Source organism: Podarcis vaucheri (assembly GCF_965113315.1).
Source record: "Podarcis vaucheri genome assembly, chromosome: 2".
Taxonomy (NCBI): Eukaryota; Metazoa; Chordata; class Lepidosauria; order Squamata; family Lacertidae; genus Podarcis; species Podarcis vaucheri.
This window is the reverse complement of record NC_138760.1, coordinates 79,701,325-79,721,789: the sequence shown is the minus strand read 5'-3', so window position 1 is coordinate 79,721,789 and position 20,465 is coordinate 79,701,325. Positions and strand designations below refer to the sequence as shown.

At 41.3% G+C, this 20,465-nt stretch overlaps 1 protein-coding gene across 2 annotated transcripts; it reads right to left on the bottom strand.

The window, feature by feature from the left end:
• Positions 1-1,781: 1,781 nt before the first annotated feature.
• On the bottom strand, positions 1,782-20,421 carry WDR82 (WD repeat domain 82). Of its 2 annotated transcripts, none has more exons than XM_082214594.1 (9): positions 20,126-20,421; positions 13,804-13,901; positions 10,058-10,124; positions 9,811-9,913; positions 6,872-6,988; positions 6,330-6,485; positions 4,424-4,493; positions 4,053-4,195; positions 1,782-3,950 (listed from the first exon to the last, which is right to left on the bottom strand). In XM_082214594.1, exons 1-9 carry the CDS (start codon positions 20,284-20,286, stop codon positions 3,921-3,923), a joined length of 945 nt encoding a protein of 314 aa, XP_082070720.1. In that variant the 5' UTR covers positions 20,287-20,421; the 3' UTR covers positions 1,782-3,920. The 2 variants fall into 2 exon arrangements, with proteins under 2 accessions (XP_082070720.1, XP_082070721.1); XM_082214595.1 differs by having other exon boundaries at positions 9,814-9,913.
• Between the last annotated feature and the right edge of the window lie 44 nt (positions 20,422-20,465).

The following is a 20,465-nucleotide window of genomic DNA, read 5'->3' as shown; positions in this document are numbered from 1 at the left end:
TTAGGATTCTAGGTGGGTGGTAGGGGGTTCTACAGCACAAGCTGAATCCTCCTTCCATCAAGCAAGATGCATTAGCGGGCAGTAGGTATAAAAAGCTTGACTACCCCCAGGTTAACTAAAGCATATTGCTACCTCCCCTCTTACCAGCATACCTAGAAGACAGAACAATATTTTAAAAATAACAAACCATCAATATGGGCCAATGAGGATTCAAACTACTCAGTAGCTTCTAAAACCCTACAATTTTGAGTGCCATTTTGAAAAGTAAAACTAAAGGGGGCAGAAGGAGATGATCACAGTCTTGTCTGCTACAGGTACAATACTTTCTCTTCAAACAGCATACATGGTTTAACAGTAAAATCAACCTACAATATATTTTTGTACAAACGCTGTATTTAGCATTTCATGACAACTTTACACATATTCTGTTCCTTGTTAGACAAGTCAGTCAGGTTTTAATGGGATTTGTTTCTGCATGAGACTGCAGCCTTAGCTCACATACCCAGTGAAGTTCAATCTTTGATTAAAACTATAATTCCTAATGCATCCTCATTTATCTCTTTTGAAATGGGCAATACTCTATAGAGCTATGAAGCTGAGAGTTAAAAGTGAGTAAATTGTAAGCACCAAGACAGTAGCTTGCGTATGGAACCACTTTTGCTTCAGACTTAACAGATATTTTTAAAAAATGAGTCCAGATGGAAGAGTAAGCAAACAGGCATGCATATTATTAAAGCTGAACACATTGTCTACCATACACCTACATGCTATAAAAGTCTAAAACCAAACAACATGTATTTTTATAGAAGCAGAAACAAATTACCCAAGTTTTTGCCCAGAATTGTTTGACCAACAGTGTTCCCTTTTCTCTAATAGACTATCTGCAAACAGGTGGGGAAAGCTTTTTCAGTCCACGGGCCACATTCACTCATGGAAGAAGAAGAAGAGTTTGGATTTGATATCCCGCCTTTCATTCCCCTTCAGGAGTCTCAAAGCGGCTAACAATCTCCTTTCCCTTCCTCCCCCACAACAGACACTCTGTGAGGTGAGTGGGGCTGAGAGACTTCACAGAAGTGTGACTGGCCCAAGGTCACCCAGCAGCTGCATGTGGAGGAGCGGAGACGCGAACCCGGTTACCCAGATTACGTGACTACCGCTCTTAACCACTACACCACACTGGCTCTCGACAACTTTATGGGGGCAACTTTATGGGGGTTTTAAATAGGTCAGAGCAGCAGAGTTGTGACTCTTCCCTTTATATATTATTCTACGTTGCAGTCAGGTTTTTATTAGCTGCACAACCCTCAGTCTTCCATCTAGGCAAGACAGATCAAGAACACATTGCAGACAGACAAAATCACTTGGGAAAATGGTGGGGGCTGGACTCTAGTGAAGTTGTGTGAACTAGAAGGCCACATTTGGTCACCCAGGGATAAGGTTCCCCCTCCTTGGTGTAAAACATTTAGAGTCAATAAACCTATGTTAAAAAAAAAATGTTAAGAGGTTTGAGGGTCACTTTCAAAGCTGAACAGGCCTTAGAATCTTACCTGCTGGCAGTGTAGTAGATTTCATAAAATGTTTATCTATCTTAACATCTAGCAACTGCTTCAGAAGATGCATCTATTTTAGCTTCGGTAACTCTGGAAAAATTGATGACTTGCACACTTTGCTGGAAGGATACAGTATGTTCAAGAGTGAAGAAACACTGTAGCCAGGAAACATCCATTACATACATGGTGGAAACACTACGTGGCAAAGTTAATAGAGGACAGCAGTGCTCCTTGTGTCTAATACTGCAATTTATTCTTGACTTTAACGTATCTGTAAAGTCTGCAAATACAGGTTTACAAAATGCAATATGTAACTTAGGATACATAATACAGTTAACAAATATGAGTTCATTTGCAAACAGTGCTTTTCTTAAAAAAATGGTTTGATCAAAACTAGCTCCCGGCAAAAGTAAACGCAGTACAAAGTACACTTACACTCCACTGCCTACTGAGAACCAGCTTCAGTAGAGTAGCAGCTTACTCAAGGTAAAAAGTAAAGCACTCATTGACTTCTCTTTTTGTAGCAGAGTGGGCAAGATTTTATGATTTAAAAAATTAACTGAACTGCTCGTAGAAAAGAACATACAGCTCAGTGCAGCACCATGCCAATGAATTACTGCCAAGAACATAATTGATGTAATAGTGCTGCCCCTGGGTCTCAACACTGCATCTGACAGTCCTGCTAGTGCTGCCATACTGTGAATTAATACAGAAGCCAGGAGGTTGCATGCTGATGCAGTTGAGGCAAATCCCTGAGCTGTGGCTACCTGCGTCCTTGAACTTTGTCAGGCTCAGGAGAGATCCAGCCATTATCTCTGCAGAGTGAGCAACCGCTGGACACAAGCACAACAAAAAACCATACAATTTAGTTAATAATAAGGCAATTGGATTTATCTACCCCAGCAGCTCAAACTTAAAATGTTACATTCCTCAGCACGGCTCCTGCACAGCAGCTATTTGTGGAGGACGTAGAGAATGCCTGGGATGCAGTACTGTAACATGTACCACCAGAGCATGTTCTAAATGCAGAGGAAAGTTCTCCAAAGGTGTGAACAACACTTAGCAAAGCCAGGACATAGCCAAAGGAAACATGGTTCCGTATCAAAATGCTAGTGGCTTTAACAGTGAGGCTTTCATGAGAGTTCAAAACCACTAGAGAATGAAGCACTGAAATTGTGCTTACTTGGATGATAATTATTGAAATGTGCAGGCTAGTAGTTTTAAGTACTTGGCAGTGAAGACTACAAAGCAGTAGGCCCAGATGCACATCACTATAATAGAACAGCTGACCTTGATTTCATTTCCTGTTGCCACATTACATACTTACTTACATGCCCCTTCGTTCTTCAGCAAAAGGACTCACAGGCCAAGAAAGCAAACAAGCTGGAAACAAACTGGAAATTCTGCAGTCCCGTCAAGTTAGTTTGACAGAGTTAGTTAACTAAATTTGCACTAACAGAATGACCCCATTCACAATGGGTGGAAATATTTAGGGAAGGGGGCAGTACAAGCTGTGCCTAGCCTTGGAGGAATGGAATGGAAGTATGGAGAACAGGAAGACCGATGTGTGAAAGGCAGGTGAAGAACCAAGACTAATTCCACAATACTGTATTGGTCCAAATGTTACTTTTTAATATCTAAAAGTAAAAAAATATGCTTCATCCACTCCCTCCCCATATTTACATAATCAGTTGCAATTACACTGAAAGAAGGGGTATAGAGAATGCATTTCCATCCAGTCTGTTTTTAAATGCATTTTACAGCTGAAAACTTCTTTATTGCTTAGGATCATCCACTCCAAGTCCCTGCATGTCCTTGACAGTGCCATGTCAAGGAATCCAAAATGTCTATAGTCTCATGGGAGTATTAGTAGCACAAGAAGCTTTCTCCAAGAACGGGGTAGTTGCTGTATATATGGCACAAAGATTTATGTGGCACAAAGAAGCACTTAAGGAGTGCAGAGTGTATTTACTGTTGATATTTCAGAACAGAGAAAACATTCTGGAAAGTTTGTTTTTCAACAAGCCCAGAATCCTAGGAGCTTACAATTGATAACCCTCACTTAAAAACAAAAGGGACTGATGTATCAACATGTATTTGCTGTGCCAATATTAAACCAAAGCTCTGCTACAATTCGGGACGATACTTGCTAGGATCTCAAGTTCCTGAACTGGTAGGTGCGCAGCCAAATGAAAAAATCCTTTTGAAGGGATGCAGCAAAGAGCCTGGCATACCAAAATATAAATAGGATGTGCTGCATGGGAGCATTCAAGTCTGCGATGTAATCCCAGTACTTCTATTACAGTCTTCACAAATACGTTGCTGTCAGTACAATTTGAAAACTGTCCAATGGAAAAGATGAATCCAGAATTAGTCATCTATAGTGGGTAACCAAAAGGCCTGAAAGAAGAAACAAAATCAGTGTGATTCTAGTATGTCTTGTCCGAAGCATGCACATATTCAATTTCGCTGGGGTTCTGTAGAAACATATTGTCTCCTTACCATATTGGAGCATGCACTGGCAAAGGTCATAAATCTTGGGTTGAACTGTAAACAGGTAATAGGGCCTGTGTGCTTCCCATCTAGCACTGCTACTTTCATTCCAGTCTCTCCATTCCAGACATGGATCTTCCCATCCTCTGATCCTGTAAATTGGATTATGCAATATTAGTATGAAGCACCAACAGGAGACCAATTAATTAAGCAACCCAACTGATTTTCAACTGATAGCACAGCCAATATATACAAAACAGCCAGATACACCCAAGAAGGGCAGAAATATTTTCAGGCCATAGGCTGCATTGGAAGTGACACTGAAATTACTTTTCAAACTTGGTGTTCCACAGTTACATAAAGGAGTGTGGCTCTCTTACCAATCATTATAAACTGAGAGTCTGGGGTGAATGAAGCTTCCAGAGTAACAGCTTTTGTGTTGTTAAATCCCTGCAAAGAAAAAGGAAAAGTGAGTTTGGAGGCAAGAAAAGCAAGTCAATGCCTCACGCTAAGAAGCAAGAATCCACTAGAGTCCAGAAGATGATACACATGAAATCCTTTAGTTACCTGGGTTAAAAAGGGTGATCGAAGATTTTGGGAAGTAAACGGCAATTAGGCAGAAACTGTAAATATTTGAAGTATACTTGAAATTAAAGGGATATTAATAAAAGAAACTGATGTGCTGACAATCTAGTCCTGCCGGACCTAGAGAACTACTGGGCCCTTGATGAACTACTGCAGTAAAAGAGTTTGGCTCAGCATAACCTTTGTCATACAAAAGCAGCATGTGCAAGACCTTGGGCTGATAAGGGAATGAGAAGAAGGTCTTGTCTGGTGGCTTGGTGAATGATGAAGCCACTAAATGAGAGAAGCTAAGATGACATTACAGGAGAAAACTGGGTAAACAAAGGGGATGGAAAAAATTGTTCCCACCTATGATCAATATAAAAACCTATAAAGGACAGGAGTAGGGTAGGATTACTTTGTCTCTCAAAGGATGGAGAAAGGACCATGAGACCCATTGATATTGATGGCCGCTGTTAATTATGAACTATAGTACTATGGAACTTAGAATAATCACGTCTTAAGTAGGGAAGTTTAGGGAAGTTTTTAATATTTAATGTTGTATTGTTTTTAACACTTGATTGGAAGCCGCCCAGAGTGGCTGGGGAAACTCAGCCAGATGGGTGGGGTATAAATAATAATTATTAAATTATTATTATAAGTAGATGAACAAGAAGACTGTAGGAGGACGTTGTAATGCAATACCAAGTACTGTTATGTAAAGAATTCATGCTTTATCGGCTTTCTTTATCTATTACACTTGCATTGCGGAGTCTGCTTAATAAATTACTGTTTCAGTTGCACTATTGACTCACTTGTCACTCTTATTGGTTTAAGCTTTGTCTGCTGGGCTGCAATATTGAACCCTGATTTCCACCAAACAGTAATAGGTTTATGGAAGAAGCGCCTGATAGTGCCTCCTAAAAATGTCTGTAGCATAAACATTTAGACAGAATGATTGTTGAAAGGTGAACAGCTGAGAAATCTTTAAAACAATACTAGTGGATCTGTGCAATACCATATTTTTTTTGCTCTATAAGACACACCCGACCATTAGACGCACCTAGTTTTTAGAGAAGAAAAACAAGAAAAGCCAGCAAGAGCCGCAGACACGCTCGCTCGGCATGGCTCTTTAAAGATACCGAGTGGCTCTTGCTGGCTTTTCCGGGAGGTGGGAGAAAGGACTGACAGACTTCTCTCAGTCCCTTCTCCCACCGCCCTGAAAAGCCAGAGCAAGCTGCGCAGCTATCTCTGAAGCCAGCACAGCAAGAGGGAGAGCTGTGCAGCGCCTCTTGTTGTGCTGCCTTCCCAGCGAAGCAGGATTAGGGACGGAAGGGTGCCCTTGTGCAGAGCCTCTTCAGCTATCGCTGAATCCAGCACAGCAAGAGGGAGAGTTGTGCAGTGCCTCTTTGTTTGCTGGCTTCCCAGTGAAGCAGGATGAGGGACAGAAGGGGCTCCATAAGGGCTCCTTTCCGTCTCTCCTTCCGCTTCACTGGGAAGGCAGCACAACAAGAGGCGCTGCGCAGCTCTCCCTCGTGCTGTGCTGGCTTCAGAGATAGGTGCGCAGCCTGCATTCACTCCATAAGATGCACACACATTTCCCCTTACTTTTTAGGAGGGAAAAAAGTGTGTCCTATGGAGTGAAAATTACAGTACATCTCACCTATAACTAAGGATGTTTAAGACCGAGATCTCCCCAGAAAGTAAGGAAAGCAGCCTCACCGCAAATGTATGAAGAACAGCTCCTTTAAAGGCATCTATGAGTCGGATGAACCCTCCATTGGTTGATATAAGAACAAGTTTACCATCACTGCTGAACTTCAAACCAGTCCACTCACAGGTTCGGTCATACTGCATCTTAAAGGTAGCAAATGGACCCTTCAAGAAAGAAAACCAAATGAGGGCATATAGCAGAACCATCTCAATCATTCTATTTATGAAAGTTAACATGAACCTGCACAAACACAGTCATACAAAATTATTTTTGTTGTGAGAAGACTGAAGGGAGCCAGTGAGCATCTCGTGGTCACTGGAATGCTGGCAAAGAATGCTGGTCTAGATAGACCCTGATCAGATAGGGCATTCTTCCAACATGAATGAAAACTCAGGACCACTTAACAAAAATTACGTTTTACTTTAAGAGATCTAGAGTTGTGACTTTTGCATGATATCTGAATCACAGGAATTCTGCCCCTGTTACAGACATGTTTATAGAGATCTCTTGGGAATGTTTACAATCTCAAATGCACCTGAACATTACATACCTTATCAAACGAGCGAAGATCATAAAGCTTCACCATTTCGGAATTGACCCCAGCTGCAAAAATCAGCCCCTCTGGATCAAATGAACACACAGGCTTCCCTTGAGGATGCATCAAGCCCTATAATTTGGGAAATTAAAAGAAATTACTCCACATAAAACAAAAAGTGTTACTTCTATTACTGTTAAATCACGATACAAGCAAGAACGCATGCACTCTCTCTCACAGTCAACAATATACATTATACATTATACAACAACAACAACAACAACAATAATAATAATAATAATAATAGAAATCATGCCCACTATATTTCTAAACCAGAATACTGAGTTGGAATGATTAAATGTGAATCATTAACAAAGATGAATCACTAACAGGTATGCATGTAGTTTCCTAACTACTGTGGCAAGCAATGCCAACATATAAATATAAAACTATGTATTAACAATTATATCACAATATCTAGTATTGCTCTATCACAGCACTGTTAAGAGATTATTTAAAATTTCCATGGTTCAACATGTAATTGAAAAAACTTAGTTGTGAATTATGTCTTCTATATGATTACAGCCAAACCCACATTTTCATTAGTGCCACAGATACCTGTAAAACTCCATTCAATATATATGGGTGGCATTACTTGAGTCTAAGCTCCGTGAAGAACCAAGGAAAGTTAGTATTTACAGGTACAGTGGTGCCCTGCAAGACGAATGCCTCGCAAGACGGAAAACCCGCTAGACGAAAGGGTTTTCCGTTTTTGAGCTGCTTCGCAAGACGATTTTCCCTATGGGCTTGCTTTGCAAGACGAAAACGTCTTGTGAGTGTTCTGATTTTTCCCCGCTCACCCCCCCTTTTCTAATCCGCTAAGCCGCTAACAGCCTTTTAGCCGCTAATCCACTAAGCCTTTAATAGCCGCTAAACCACTAATAACGCTAATCCGCTAATAGGGTTGCTTCGCAAGACAAAAAAAGCGCTAGACGAAGAGACTCGCGGAACGGATTAATTTCGTCTTGCGAGGCACCACTGTAACGTGCCTTGGCATAATCTTATGAGAAACATATTATAAATTACACCATTGTTCTGGACCTCATAAACAATTGCTAAATTACAGTTTACTTGGTTATTTGACAACTCTGTACCTGACTGTCAGGGAGCTGCCATCAGAACAGGGGCGGGAAACAGAGGGGCAGTTGTGTTACAGGGAGCCTCTGAAAAGCTTGCAAAGCAGTTCTTCCAGTGATGAGGAAAACCCCACCTCCAGTGGGGAAGAGGTGAATGGACCAGAGGATGCTGGTGGGAGCCTCAGCACCACTTCTGGCAAAGCCGGCCAGGAGGGAAGCACGTTCCCTCTGTCGCCCACCCTGCACAGAAGTCTAAAGCGCAAAGAGGGACGGAAAAGGCTGGGCGTAACGAGGCTTTTATGCTGGAGGAGGTCCAGGAAACAGGCACTCCTGGACTTTGCTAGTGACTGAGGCAGGCATGAACTTTGGGTTTCTGAACTGTAAATAATTTGCACCGAAATAAAACCTGTAAAAGACTGGTCCTGTCTGCTTACTCGTGAGCAGCCACCCTTGCCATCTGACACTGACCCTTAGGTGTTCCAATGAATACAATTTAGTTAAGACATATTCATTTTGTTTAAAGGTAAAGGTAAAAGTAAAGGGACCCCTGACCACTAGGTCCAGCTACAAAAGATAAGCTAAAGTTGGATCTAAGAGGAATTGATGGTGTTCATATAGGGAGTCCCAAGATCTTTGTTTAAAATTTATTTAATTATAGTTCTGATTTTACTCCTCCCCAAAGCTCAGCCTCAAATTGAGCTAAAGCCTTGCAAGAGAAAATACTCAAAATAGGAACTATCTGCTTTTGAATCTGAACAGATGTTTTGACAGCAGCTACCTGAAATTTCCCAGTTAACATTTCACCAAGAAAAAGGTTGCAGGTATCTAAATGCCTGTTTGTGTTTACACATTTGGCTATCAAGCAGCCATTTACATTTTTTGGGATATTTAAGCAAACATAACCTAAGAGTGCTTGATTACGTCCTACAGTGATCCAAAATTAGACAATGTTAGTTAAGCCTATCTTATTTCATGATAACAATGCTAGGTTTTTGGAATAAAGCTGAGCTGAAATCTTTCATTCCACCAAAGCAGACATTTCTGCAATAATGTTGTTTATGCAAAAAATGAAAAGTGGGACCAAACTACAGCTCTCCCTTACCCATTTTTATCGAAACTGCTTATATTAAAACATCATTAATGCACACTCTTAATTGCAGGGGAGTGTTCTAACGCAGAGTCTGTACAAGTCACAGTAACCTTTTGTCAATATTAGCACTGGCCAACTTGTGTGCCACAGCTGGTCCTTATTTACTAAATCAAAGGCTAAGATATAAATGCAAGTTACAAATTAATGTTTATTTGTGTCCTTGATATATTTAGAAATCAAATAATCCATATCCATATCTGATTGGAGATATCCAATCAGATTCCAGTTCTTCCTACAACTACCTTGCTCTTCATCAATAGAATAATTCTCTTCATCCCAGAGTTGCAGCTTTTGACAAAGAAACTGGATACATACCCAAAGGCTGAACATTTGCTATAACTGTGTGGGTAACAACCATGCATAAGGTTTAAAAATATCACTAAGAAGTGTGTGCATGGAGGGAGAATGTTCTTTGGGACCATAACACATGGGGAGGTGAACATTTCCCTCCCCAGTTGTGATTCCAATGCTGAACCACCACAAATTCTGGCAATTAGTATTAGAGAAAAGGCTCAAACTGATGCACAGAACAGATTTATAGGCTTGTAATTCCTTTGGCAACACACCATCTTTTAGTGGAATTGAATACTATGCTCTACAGTCTATTCTACATTCTGAAGCAGCCCTCCAGTGCACCTTATGCCGACTACCCATTAACCAATACTCAATACCTGGCAATTTGGAGATCGAAGATCCCAAAGTCTGATGGTCTTATCAAGCGACCCAGAAATAAAGGTATCATCCACTGGAGACATGGACAGAGCAACAACTCTGAAGGTGAGATAAAAATAAATGACACAAAACTATTTTTTCATCTTTCATTCTTGCCAATTTAAACAAGATACAAATTCAACAAAATGCACCGTTATTCCTGCTTCCTTACCAGCAAAATTACGAGTGCACTACTCATCTTACCTTTTGCTATGTCCTGGGAAGTATCTGATGTATTTATTGTCGTGCAGAGAGAGGTATCTGATTGTATCTACAAGAAATCAACAAGGCAAACAATATTATACAGCAACCCTGCATCACCTGGCCAGTAATAACAGTTTGTTTATTTCAATAGAGACAGTTATTTTTCTTGAAACACAGTTATTGTGTGGGTTAAAACTGAAGCCACGAATTACAGTCTTCTGGCATAGCCTGAGCAAAATAGTACAGTACTTGCATGACCCAGCATGAAAATGTTTTAGGTTTGAGCCAGTAGGAATAATATACTGTACTTTCTGTTAAAAAATATAACCATTTCTCTACCTGCAGTTTGTTTAACTTTTAGCTGTGTTAAGAATTTAGCAGTCATGTAAACCTTATCCGAGTGCCAACCACCTCAGCTCAACAACTGCAGTTAAAATGAGAATTCTGGGATACTGAACTCTGAAAACTACTTCTGGATAAAAAGAAATGAACAGAAGTAAACAAGTAAAAGACAACTAAACAGCAACACTTAAACATGTATATAAACACGAATAGAACATTGAGATTGATCACTTGCATTATATTTGCAGTATTTCTCAATCAGTATTTTCAACATACTTTTTTGGTTTGTACTCCAGTTACAGCTAAGTAAGTTATACAGCAAATAAAACTAATCTTGTAAAATTGTTTCTCAGTCTTTACTCAAAGTTATATTTATAAATGTTGATGTAAATAAGTCAGCTTCTTCAAAAGACAAACTATAGTGGGAGAGCAAATAAGATGAGAATTTCAACTCCCAAGTGGAATGTAAGGATGCAGAACCCACACATTTTGCAGCCCTTTAATCGCATGAAAAATAATGTGCTTAAGTATTTTCCAGTGAAACTGATAAGAACATGCAGACGAACATAGCCACATTTTGAAGAACAATTTTGCAAGCCAAAAATGAATGCCCAGGACAGACATGCTCGTCTGAGGAGCCAACTCTCTACCATGCACACTGCAATGCACAGGTTTTTTAAATTCCTGAATCTATTGTTTAAACACACATACATTTGAGAGAGACTGATGGTCTTTAAGTAGCAACAGTTACCTGGCACCAAACGAATGCAGGGAGGAAGCGCCTTGTTTTAGCAGATAAAGCTCTGTCCCAGGCAAGGCAGTGGCCTGTACAGTTATCTCCTGTACCGGGTGGTATCATAGACCCTCAAACTGTACAAACTACTACCTCAGCCTGGAATCAGGCAGGTAGAATTAGGGTTGAAAACTGAGACATTCTTCATAGAGGAGTATATCAGCAGAGCTGGTTCAAGCAGAAAATCAGAAGCACCTAAATATTAATTCAAATACACAAATTGTGGCAAGCCTCCTGCTGGAAAGGATTTTGACTTGCCTGCCTCTTCCAAGAACATGTCCATACTGTCTGAGTTCTTGAAATGCTTCAGACATTCAAGATAGATACATTTTGAAGCACATATCAGTGATGCAAGGTAGAAAAAAATTCTAATGTTTCCTCCATTTGTAAAAATCCATTATTTCATAAAATTCATTAGTTACACATAAAACAGTCAAACTCTGCAGTTTCAAAGTTGTGATTAACTTTTTGTAGATGACTATCCCTCAGAGGTGTGCATGAATATGTAATAAATATAAACATATTTGTGTGTTTGTTTTCCTTTAAATTTCAAACCATGAGTTGTAGCCAAGCCTAGTAATACTCAAAGTAGACCAATTGAAATGATTAAACCTAGGGTCAGTGTCAACTATTCCATACTACTAGCAGAAGTCAGCACAATGACTCCCACTAAAGCAATGGGACCCCACCCAAAGCTGCTCTGGAGGGGCGGGAGAACACTAAGAACAGCATGTCGTGGGAGAAGAGGGGAGATCATTCCATAAGACAAACAGAAAACACTAGTGCTGACAGAACAACATCCTTCATACGACAATGAATTCCTCCCCTGTTAGTAACGTCCATTAAGTTCAACAGGTCTACTCTGAAAAGGACTAGCATTGGACACAGCCCTATGTAAGGAAATATATGTTGCCAAGCTGTTATATTTCGAAAAGTATTTTCAAGTAAAGCTTTGGCTTGAATACAGCATTACAGCTTCAATGGCTAAGTTCGCATGCAACCCTGGTAGTGCTATGCAGATGAGCCTCAACTAGCCCAAACATGATTCACCTAATCCCCGCTTCTTATTTTTACTAAACCAATCCATTATGTAAAATCAGACTCTGATTTAGGGTTTGGAAATTATTTATTTTTAATTTATTTGTTTATATCCCATCTCTCTTCCAAGGATCTCAAGGTACATATAGTTCTCCCCTGAACTCCCATTTTATCATCACATCAACCTGTGAGGTAAGTTAAAGTGAGAGGCAGTAACTAGTCTAAGGGCACCCACTGAGCTTTAAGACAGAGTGGGGTTTGTACCTTGGTTTCTCAGGCCCTAGTCCAACACTCTAACCAGTGCACCGTGCTGGTTCTGGAAAACCCATATCACTGCATACTTTAACACTGCCAACCATGGCTGAGGACTGTTTCATAATCAAGGAATGTACACACATTTTGTTTTTTAAAAAGAAAAGTTAAGGAGCCATATCATAATTTTGTACACCCAGCAAGAGAAGGATGTGGTTAATTACTGCTGTGGTATCACCTCTATGCAGAGGCCAGAAAGACTGGCCAGTTCTGAAAATATTCTGAATTTTAAGCTTTAGATTAAAAAACTCAAGATATTATTCATAATACTTTTATTACCCTGTATGAATGCCTACAATTCTTCTCAGATAATTTTTAGAATATTAATGTCTTGATAATCAGCTTGACTATTCTTTAAAGGACACCAAATATCTTACCATCTTACTCTCAGGTTATAACTGCTGAATTTAACAAAAGTTTTATTATTTTACTCAAGGTGTTATTACATTGAGCCAAAATAGATATGAGTACAAAATAAATTCCTTGTACTTACAGCTTAAATTGACAGAACTTAAAAAGGATAATTTTAGAAGCTTGCCCTACAAAGGGCGAAAAACCTCCACCCTGCGGGCACAGGACCCAATATGGCAAGCAAGGCTGTTTTCCCCAAACATGCCCGCCCACCCCACACCTGATGGCATATATATGAAGACAGGTAAGGATGTGGCTACAAAATAACAACTGGGAGCTTAAGTCAGCACCACCATCAAGCTTTACTAGAATTGGTTGCACTAAGGCAGGCTTCCTCAAACTCGGCCCTCCAGATGTTTTTGGCCTACAACTCTCATGATCCCTAGCTAGCAGGACCTGTGGTCAGGGATGCTGGGAATTGTAGTCTCAAAACATCAGGAGGGATGAGGTTGAGGAAGCCTGCACTAAGGGGTTCCCCCACTGAGCCCAGCTTTGTCCATTTGCAGGTGCAGTGTTAAATCAAATCGTACTCACAAATGGACTTTAATGCACTATAAGCCAGTAGCAAAGTTAAGACACACCTGCATACATGTTTAGCTTGCATCAAATCAATCGTTCAGGCTTTCATTTCACCCTGATTAAAAGTTCAGTCAAGAACTGACTAAGGAATCTCTTTAAAATAATAATTTAGAGATTAAACATTAAGTGCAGGAAAATATTCATTTACCTTCTAAAAGCTTGAATGAATAAACCACTCAATGTAGTCAAGCCCAATCTTTTGCTCAAGTATTTATTATCTATCCCTGCCAAAAAGCAGGTAGATATCAGAGACAATGAATAGATCACTTACCATCTATTTTATTGGAACTGTACACCACAGTGTTGGCAGCATGCGTGTATCTGATGAGATCCACTCCATACTTTTTACTGTATAGTGTTCTCTTAGGTCTGCCAGGAAGAAATACAAGAACGATTATACTTGTTCCAACATACAAGAACTCCGCTTAGCCATATCAAAACCTTTAAAAAAGCAATTGAACACCTTCACTCAAAGAAGACAACTGCCATTTTAAGACTGCTGTTTCTGTCACCTTTGATTACCACAAAATGAACTGTGACTAACAAATGATATTTTTTTTACATGCTAGTGTAAGCCATTAAATAAAGAGATTGTGGGGCTAGAAACAGTTCCAATGAATATCTGGTCAGATTCAAAAGAAGCTCACTTCAAACCATGGTGTCTGAAGCTGGTTTGTTAAACCACTCAGAGTTTATAATAAATCCTGGCCCAGATGACACAGCAAGCAAAGATTCAGAGAAAAGTGAAACCAGATGCAGTCAAAAAATTCCTTCTGGTTACACAGAGGTAGGGGAGAGGCAGCGGCAGTGCATAAGCCTTACTTCAGCTCCTTGGTATCATGTTAAACCATGGGTTAGCATGATGTGCAGACACAACCCAAATCCGAGCCCTAGATCTAATCTTCCACTACAGTAAGAAATTCCCTCACATCTGTCAAATCTTGTAACATATGCAAAAGGACTTTGCTCTTTACACATAGCCAGGCAGAAGTAGCACAACAAGTCAGCACTTATTTTGCCTGGCCCAGAGCTCAGCACAATATAGAAGACCTCTCCTATAACACATGGAGAAAACGTGGGGGAGGGGAAGGTTCAGAGGAAGTCATAAACATGTTTGGCTACTGAGTCATGCCAGTATTTCTGAATCTTTACCCAGGAAATTTAAAAGCAAGCATTGTAGCCTGCTGCAAGAAGAGATTCGTTATCTGTCTCATCATAAAAACTATATATTGGCCAGGAGCTTATGAACTTTATGGATGAGTCAATTTTGAACCTGGGCCTTCCGCATCAAAACCCAGTCTAGATACTGCATCTCATAGGCTTAGTCACTTTGAATGTGGGAATGAGCCATGGGATACACCAGGAAGGGGTGGTCAGAAGCATCTACAGTCATACCTTGGTTTTCGAACGGAATCTGTTCCAGAAGTTCATTTGACGTCCGAAAATGTTAGAAAACCAAGACGCGGCTTTTGATTGGCTGCAGGAACTTCCTGCACTCAATTGGAAGCCACAGAGATGTTTGGGTTTGAGCAGTTTGGGAGCCAAAACATTCAAGTTGCAAGGCGTTCGACAACCAAAGTATGACTGTATTTTTAATTTTAATTACGATTCCTCCTTGTCTGCACTCCAGGATCTCTGGTTTGATTCAACTGATTCATGTAAGAATCATAAACCATGGCTAGAAAGTTTAATCAGAGTCCCAACTTTGGACATAACTGTAGTTTGTTTAAAATTGAAAGCAAAAGCTTTCAAGCTCATCCTTCTCACAGCAAAAGGAATGGTGGGAATATATAAGCCCAGGTGTGTGGTTTGCTCCTGTAACACTAATCCATGGCCTATAGTGGTAGATTATAGTATTTAAGCAATAAACACAAATACATTTTATTTTCAAACTTGTTGATACTGTAACATAGGTAGGGGAATGAAAATTATGTTCTTGCTAAGTGAAAGGGTGTACAGTGGTACCTTGGGTTACATACACTTCAGGTAACAGACTCTGCTAACCCAGAAATAGTACCTCGGGTTAAGAACTTTGCTTTAGGATGAGAACAGAAATTGTGCTCCGGTGGCGCGGTGGCAGCAGGAGGCCCCATTAGCTAAAGTGGTGCTTCAGGTTAAGAACAGTTTCAGATTAAGAACAGACCTCCGGAACGAATTAAGTACTTAACCCGAGGTACCACTGTACTGTGCCACTTCTACTGCATCTAGCACTCAAAAATTCATTGCACTCTGGTATGTTATCTCCTCTTCAAACTGACAGAAGCATTAGGTGAATCTGGGACACTTAATTACAATTTGTCTATCTGTGGTCAGAGTGAGAATCAACAGGGTAGAAGAACAAATATAAAAAGAGCATGTAAACTGTGATTCAACAACAGGTGGCAAAATCCCCTTTTTGTTTATTATTTATTTAAACAATTTATATACTGCTTAACTATAACCACCTCTAAGCAGTGTACAAGAAATATAATACATAAAAATGAATTTTTTGATGGAACTATAAAATTGGTCGGAACTATAAAAATACTTCAATTAAAATGTCTTCAGTAGTTCAACAGGGAAGGGGGCTGCCTGATCTCAGCTGGAAAGGAGTTCCATAAAATTGAGCCCACAATGAAGTGAGAAGGTAAGGAACTCTTTTTGGCTTGATACACACTCCCCTTGGGGAAAGGGAGGGAACAAACTGTATGTGTCACCAATGCCAACATGCAAGATCATAGGAATGCTTTCATGATAGTCAATTATTAAAAAGGCATTTATTTGGTCTAAGAACTTCTTTCATAGAATTGGAATAGACCACAAGGGCCATCGAGTCCAACCCCCTGCCAAGCAGGAAACATCATCAGAGCACTCCTGACATATGGTTGTCAAGCCTCTGCTTAAAGACCTCCAAAGTAGGAGACTCCACCACACTCCCTGGCAGCAAATTCCACTGTCGAACAGCTCTTACTGTCAGGAAGTTCTTCCTAATGTTTAGGTAGAATCTTCTTTCTTGTAGTTTGGATCCATTGCTCCATGTCCGCTTCTCTGGAGCAGCAGAAAACAACCTTTCTCCCTCCTCTATATGACATCCTTTTATATATTTGAACATGGCTATCATATCACCCCTTAACCTCCTCTTCTCCAGGCTAAACATGCCCAGCTCCCTTAGCCGTTCCTCATAAGGCATCGTTTCCAGGCCTTTGACCATTTTGGTTGCCCTCCTCTGGACACGTTCCAGTTTGTCAGTGTCCTTCTTGAACTGTGGTGCCCAGAACTGGACACAGTACTCCAGGTGAGGTCTGACCAGAGCAGAATACAGTGGCACTATTACTTCCCTTGATCTAGATGCTATACTCCTATTGATGCAGCCCAGAATTGCATTGGCTTTTTTAGCTGCCGTGTCACACTGTTGGCTCATGTCAAGTTTGTGGTCAACCAAGACTCCTAGATCCTTTTCACATGTACTGCTCTCAAGCCAGGTGTCACCCATATTGTATTTGTGCCTCTCATTTTTTTTGCCCAAGTGAAATACTTTACATTTCTCCCTGTTAAAGTTCATCTTGTTTGTTTTGGCCCAGTTCTCTAATCTGTCAAGGTCGTTTTGAAGTGTGATCCTGTCCTCTGGGGTGTTAGCCACCCCTCCCTAAACAAGGAGAAAATAAAGCTTGGAGCTACACAACAACACATAGTCTGATTACATGTGAGTGTGCTTTTCATTGATGTCTCATTTCATAAGCTCTGGACACTCTTGCTAGGGGCAACCAATTTAACAAGTAAATGATTTTTTCCTTTGAAATTTGAAAAATTGCTTTAAACCTAAATCAGACAGATGCAAAAATAATATGGGTTTCAATAGAAGAAACTTTTTTTAATAGCAAAGATAGCTTCATTCTTGCCAAAGATTTCACTATCCTCAAGGTTGACTGTGAAAGATTATTTGATGCTCTCAGAATGAAAACAGAAACCATGATGCCTATTCAGCAGTAGAATGAATTGGAACTGCGCCCCCCCCCCCAATATTCTAAACTTTGCCCGGACAGGGTCAGCTAACGGAGTTAAGTACTTTAAAATACATGGAAAAGAGCAGACTCTTCAAGAGGGGAGAGCCGTAAATATGGGAACTCTGTCTACAAAAGAGAAGAGTAGAAATCATGGAGTAGAACTGATGACAGATTTATTATATATCTATGTATTGTAAGAAATACTGTTAATACAATTATTTTGAAAAACCCTATCTCACTATATTTTAATAATTTATTATTATGTGTCTTTAAAAGTATTGGAAATTTTGTTTCCCTTCTTGATTCTTCAAGGTATCTAGCAGCTAATGTGAAAACAATCCTAACACAGCTGCACTTTACTGATCAAAGATATACATAGAAAAATTGGAAGGTCACAGTTCAAAATGCCTAAAAATGCAACATAAATCAACATTTTACATTTGTAATGGTATAAGCAGTACCAAAGAAGTGATAACACAGCTGCAAGGTGCAAATAAAAAATTACAACTGGCACCCTGCACCCTTCCCCCAAACTCTCACTCACACACAACCCAAATGTGATGTGGTCTAGGGTCTTCCATACCCATGCCATCCCTTTTCCTGTGTGGAGACTATGCACAACTTCAATTCCCAACATCTGGTGTGTGCACATGAGGAGCACACACAAGTTGTGTGCTGGGACCACATGGATTAAATTTGCAAAATGAATGTGTCTAACACCCAACCCAACCCCCAACAAAGTGAAGCAAGCTAGATACAGCAGGAAAGGGGAAAACCACTTTGGCCTGCCTCCACGATACCACTGGTGGTTGGCTGTCAGCAGAAGACATACGAGTCCCCAAGCTCTGGCAGAAAAAAACCTCCCTTATAATCTACCCTCTAGCAGAGGCATACCTAGGGTCCCTTGTGCTCTTGAGCTGTATCCCCCACCCCCATCAAATCTGAGCAGCAGGTGAGGTTGCCTGGACAGGAGGAACATGTCTCCTTGGGGCTGAATGGGGCAGCTGCACTGTTTTCTGCCTGGTAGCTGCTCTGAGGACCCTTTCCGTCCCCTCCTGCACCTGTAGCAGCAACAACCTTTCCTGAGATCCCATCAGCTGCAAGGCAGGACCTGGCACTCCAAGTATAACAGGATTCTGCCTGATGGGTGAATTTTGTGCCCCTAGCAAGGGCAAATGTCGCCCAACCCCTAGGTACACCTCTACCCCACAGAAGCACAGATTTGGAAGTGGGGTAGGAACTACTTTATTAGTGTACCAGACTTTTAGTAGACGAGCTGAAGAAAATTCTGTTATAGGTGTGATGCTGAAAATATCACATTCACTAGGATTTGGTAATCATTCACATTGTCTCAATGTTTTGGTCTCACATATAAAAACAAGGAAGTGGGTCAAAAAAAGTTGCTTTCTGTATCGACTTTAACAAGACAATGAGTGAGAAGGAAAGAAAACTGAACATAAACCTTTATAAATGCATTTTATTTAATTGAAACCTACTAACAGAAGCAGCAAATTGCATTTGCAAGAATACTTATAATCACCAAATCATTTAGTAGGGCAACACAAATGGAGTCGTGTCTGACCCGATTGCCGGTATAATTTCATCTTCATTTTCTCACAATGATAAAAATGAAAGGGCAGCTACTTAGCAGCCTATCTATTCTACAGCATTATATCTGGCGCTACTGACGGGACAATTAGACTCACTTCATGATCCTCTGCTGAAACAACCATATTCTAACTGAGGTACTGTTTTTATACATCACGCCTTTCTCCACTCAGCCCCAGTATACCTACATCCCTAACACATCCATGTGCTAAAGATCCCACAATAATGCTATCTTGTTGAAGTCACCATCAACATAGAGATTTTCTCCTAAACCCCTAGGACCAAGCACACTGCTTATTTGCATAGATAAATACAAAGGTTAGGGGGCACAAGTGTCAACATAGGCAGGGAGGGGAACCCAATCATATAACTGTAGTGTTGAAAGGGACCCAGGGATCATTTAGTCCAACCCTCTGCAATGCAGGAATAAGCAGCTGCCTCATACCAGGATCAACCTTGGCGTTATCAGTACCACGCTCTAAGCAATCTAGGCTGACAAACCAAAGGGGGGGGGGCTTTAGCTGATTCCTTTAAGATGTACAACTTGCTTTTCTCTAAGGCAGGAAACACCACCAATCCTTATAGAGCACTTGCACTTTCCCAAGAATATTAGAAGATAAGACAGGCCCTACTCACAGATTTCACAGTGTGATGAGGCGGCGGGATACAAATGGGGGGGGGGGCTATGCCCTCGGTTCCTCCCTCCTTGGAAGTCGGGGCATCCCACCAACCCCGAGGCGCTTCTTGTCCTTCAGCCGGTCCTGCCAACAACACACCCACACCGGTCCCCAAGCCACCCTCCTCCACAAGTATCCTCAGATGCCGAGAACCGGTTTATTTTTAATGTTCTAAATTTCTCTCTTCAAGCCCCCCCCCCGCTGACTCCCCTTCACGTGCGAGAGGTCTGAAGGGCCTCCTCCCGGCTTCAGAGAGGGTCTCTCTCTCTCTCTGCTCCCCCCCCCCGCCTGCCCGGGCCTGCCCGCCCCCTCCCAGTACACTCACTTGCCCTCCTGGCAGTCGTAGAGCACGATGGAGTCGTCGTCGCTGCTGGAGATGACGGTCTCGCCGTTGGGGCTGAAGTCGAAGCAGTTGATCTTGTCCGAGTTCTCGCGGAACACTTTGGCCACGCGGAAGCTCCGCAGCACGTTGTCCGTCAGCTTCATGCCGCCGCCGGCGGGAGAGGAGGAGGAGGAGGGAGGGAGCCGGCGGGGCCTGCGCGCCGAAGAGGGCGCGGGGAAAGCGGGAAGCGCCTGCCTGGCGGCGGAGGGAGAGGAGGAAGCCGCGGGGAGGGGACGCTGGTGGGGCGGAGAAGCTGGTCGACGGCGCCCTCAGGCAGGCTCGA

Coding starts and splice junctions, on each gene's coding strand:
- WDR82 (XM_082214594.1), bottom strand. CDS start 20,286: ATGAAGCTGACGGACAACGTGCTGCGGAGCTTCCGCGTGGCCAAAGTG. Junction 10,125..13,803: donor CAGTTCCAATAAAATAGATG/GTAAGTGATCTA, acceptor GATTTCTTGTAG/ATACAATCAGATACCTCTCT. Junction 4,196..4,423: donor CTCTCAGTTTATAATGATTG/GTAAGAGAGCCA, acceptor TCCAATTTACAG/GATCAGAGGATGGGAAGATC.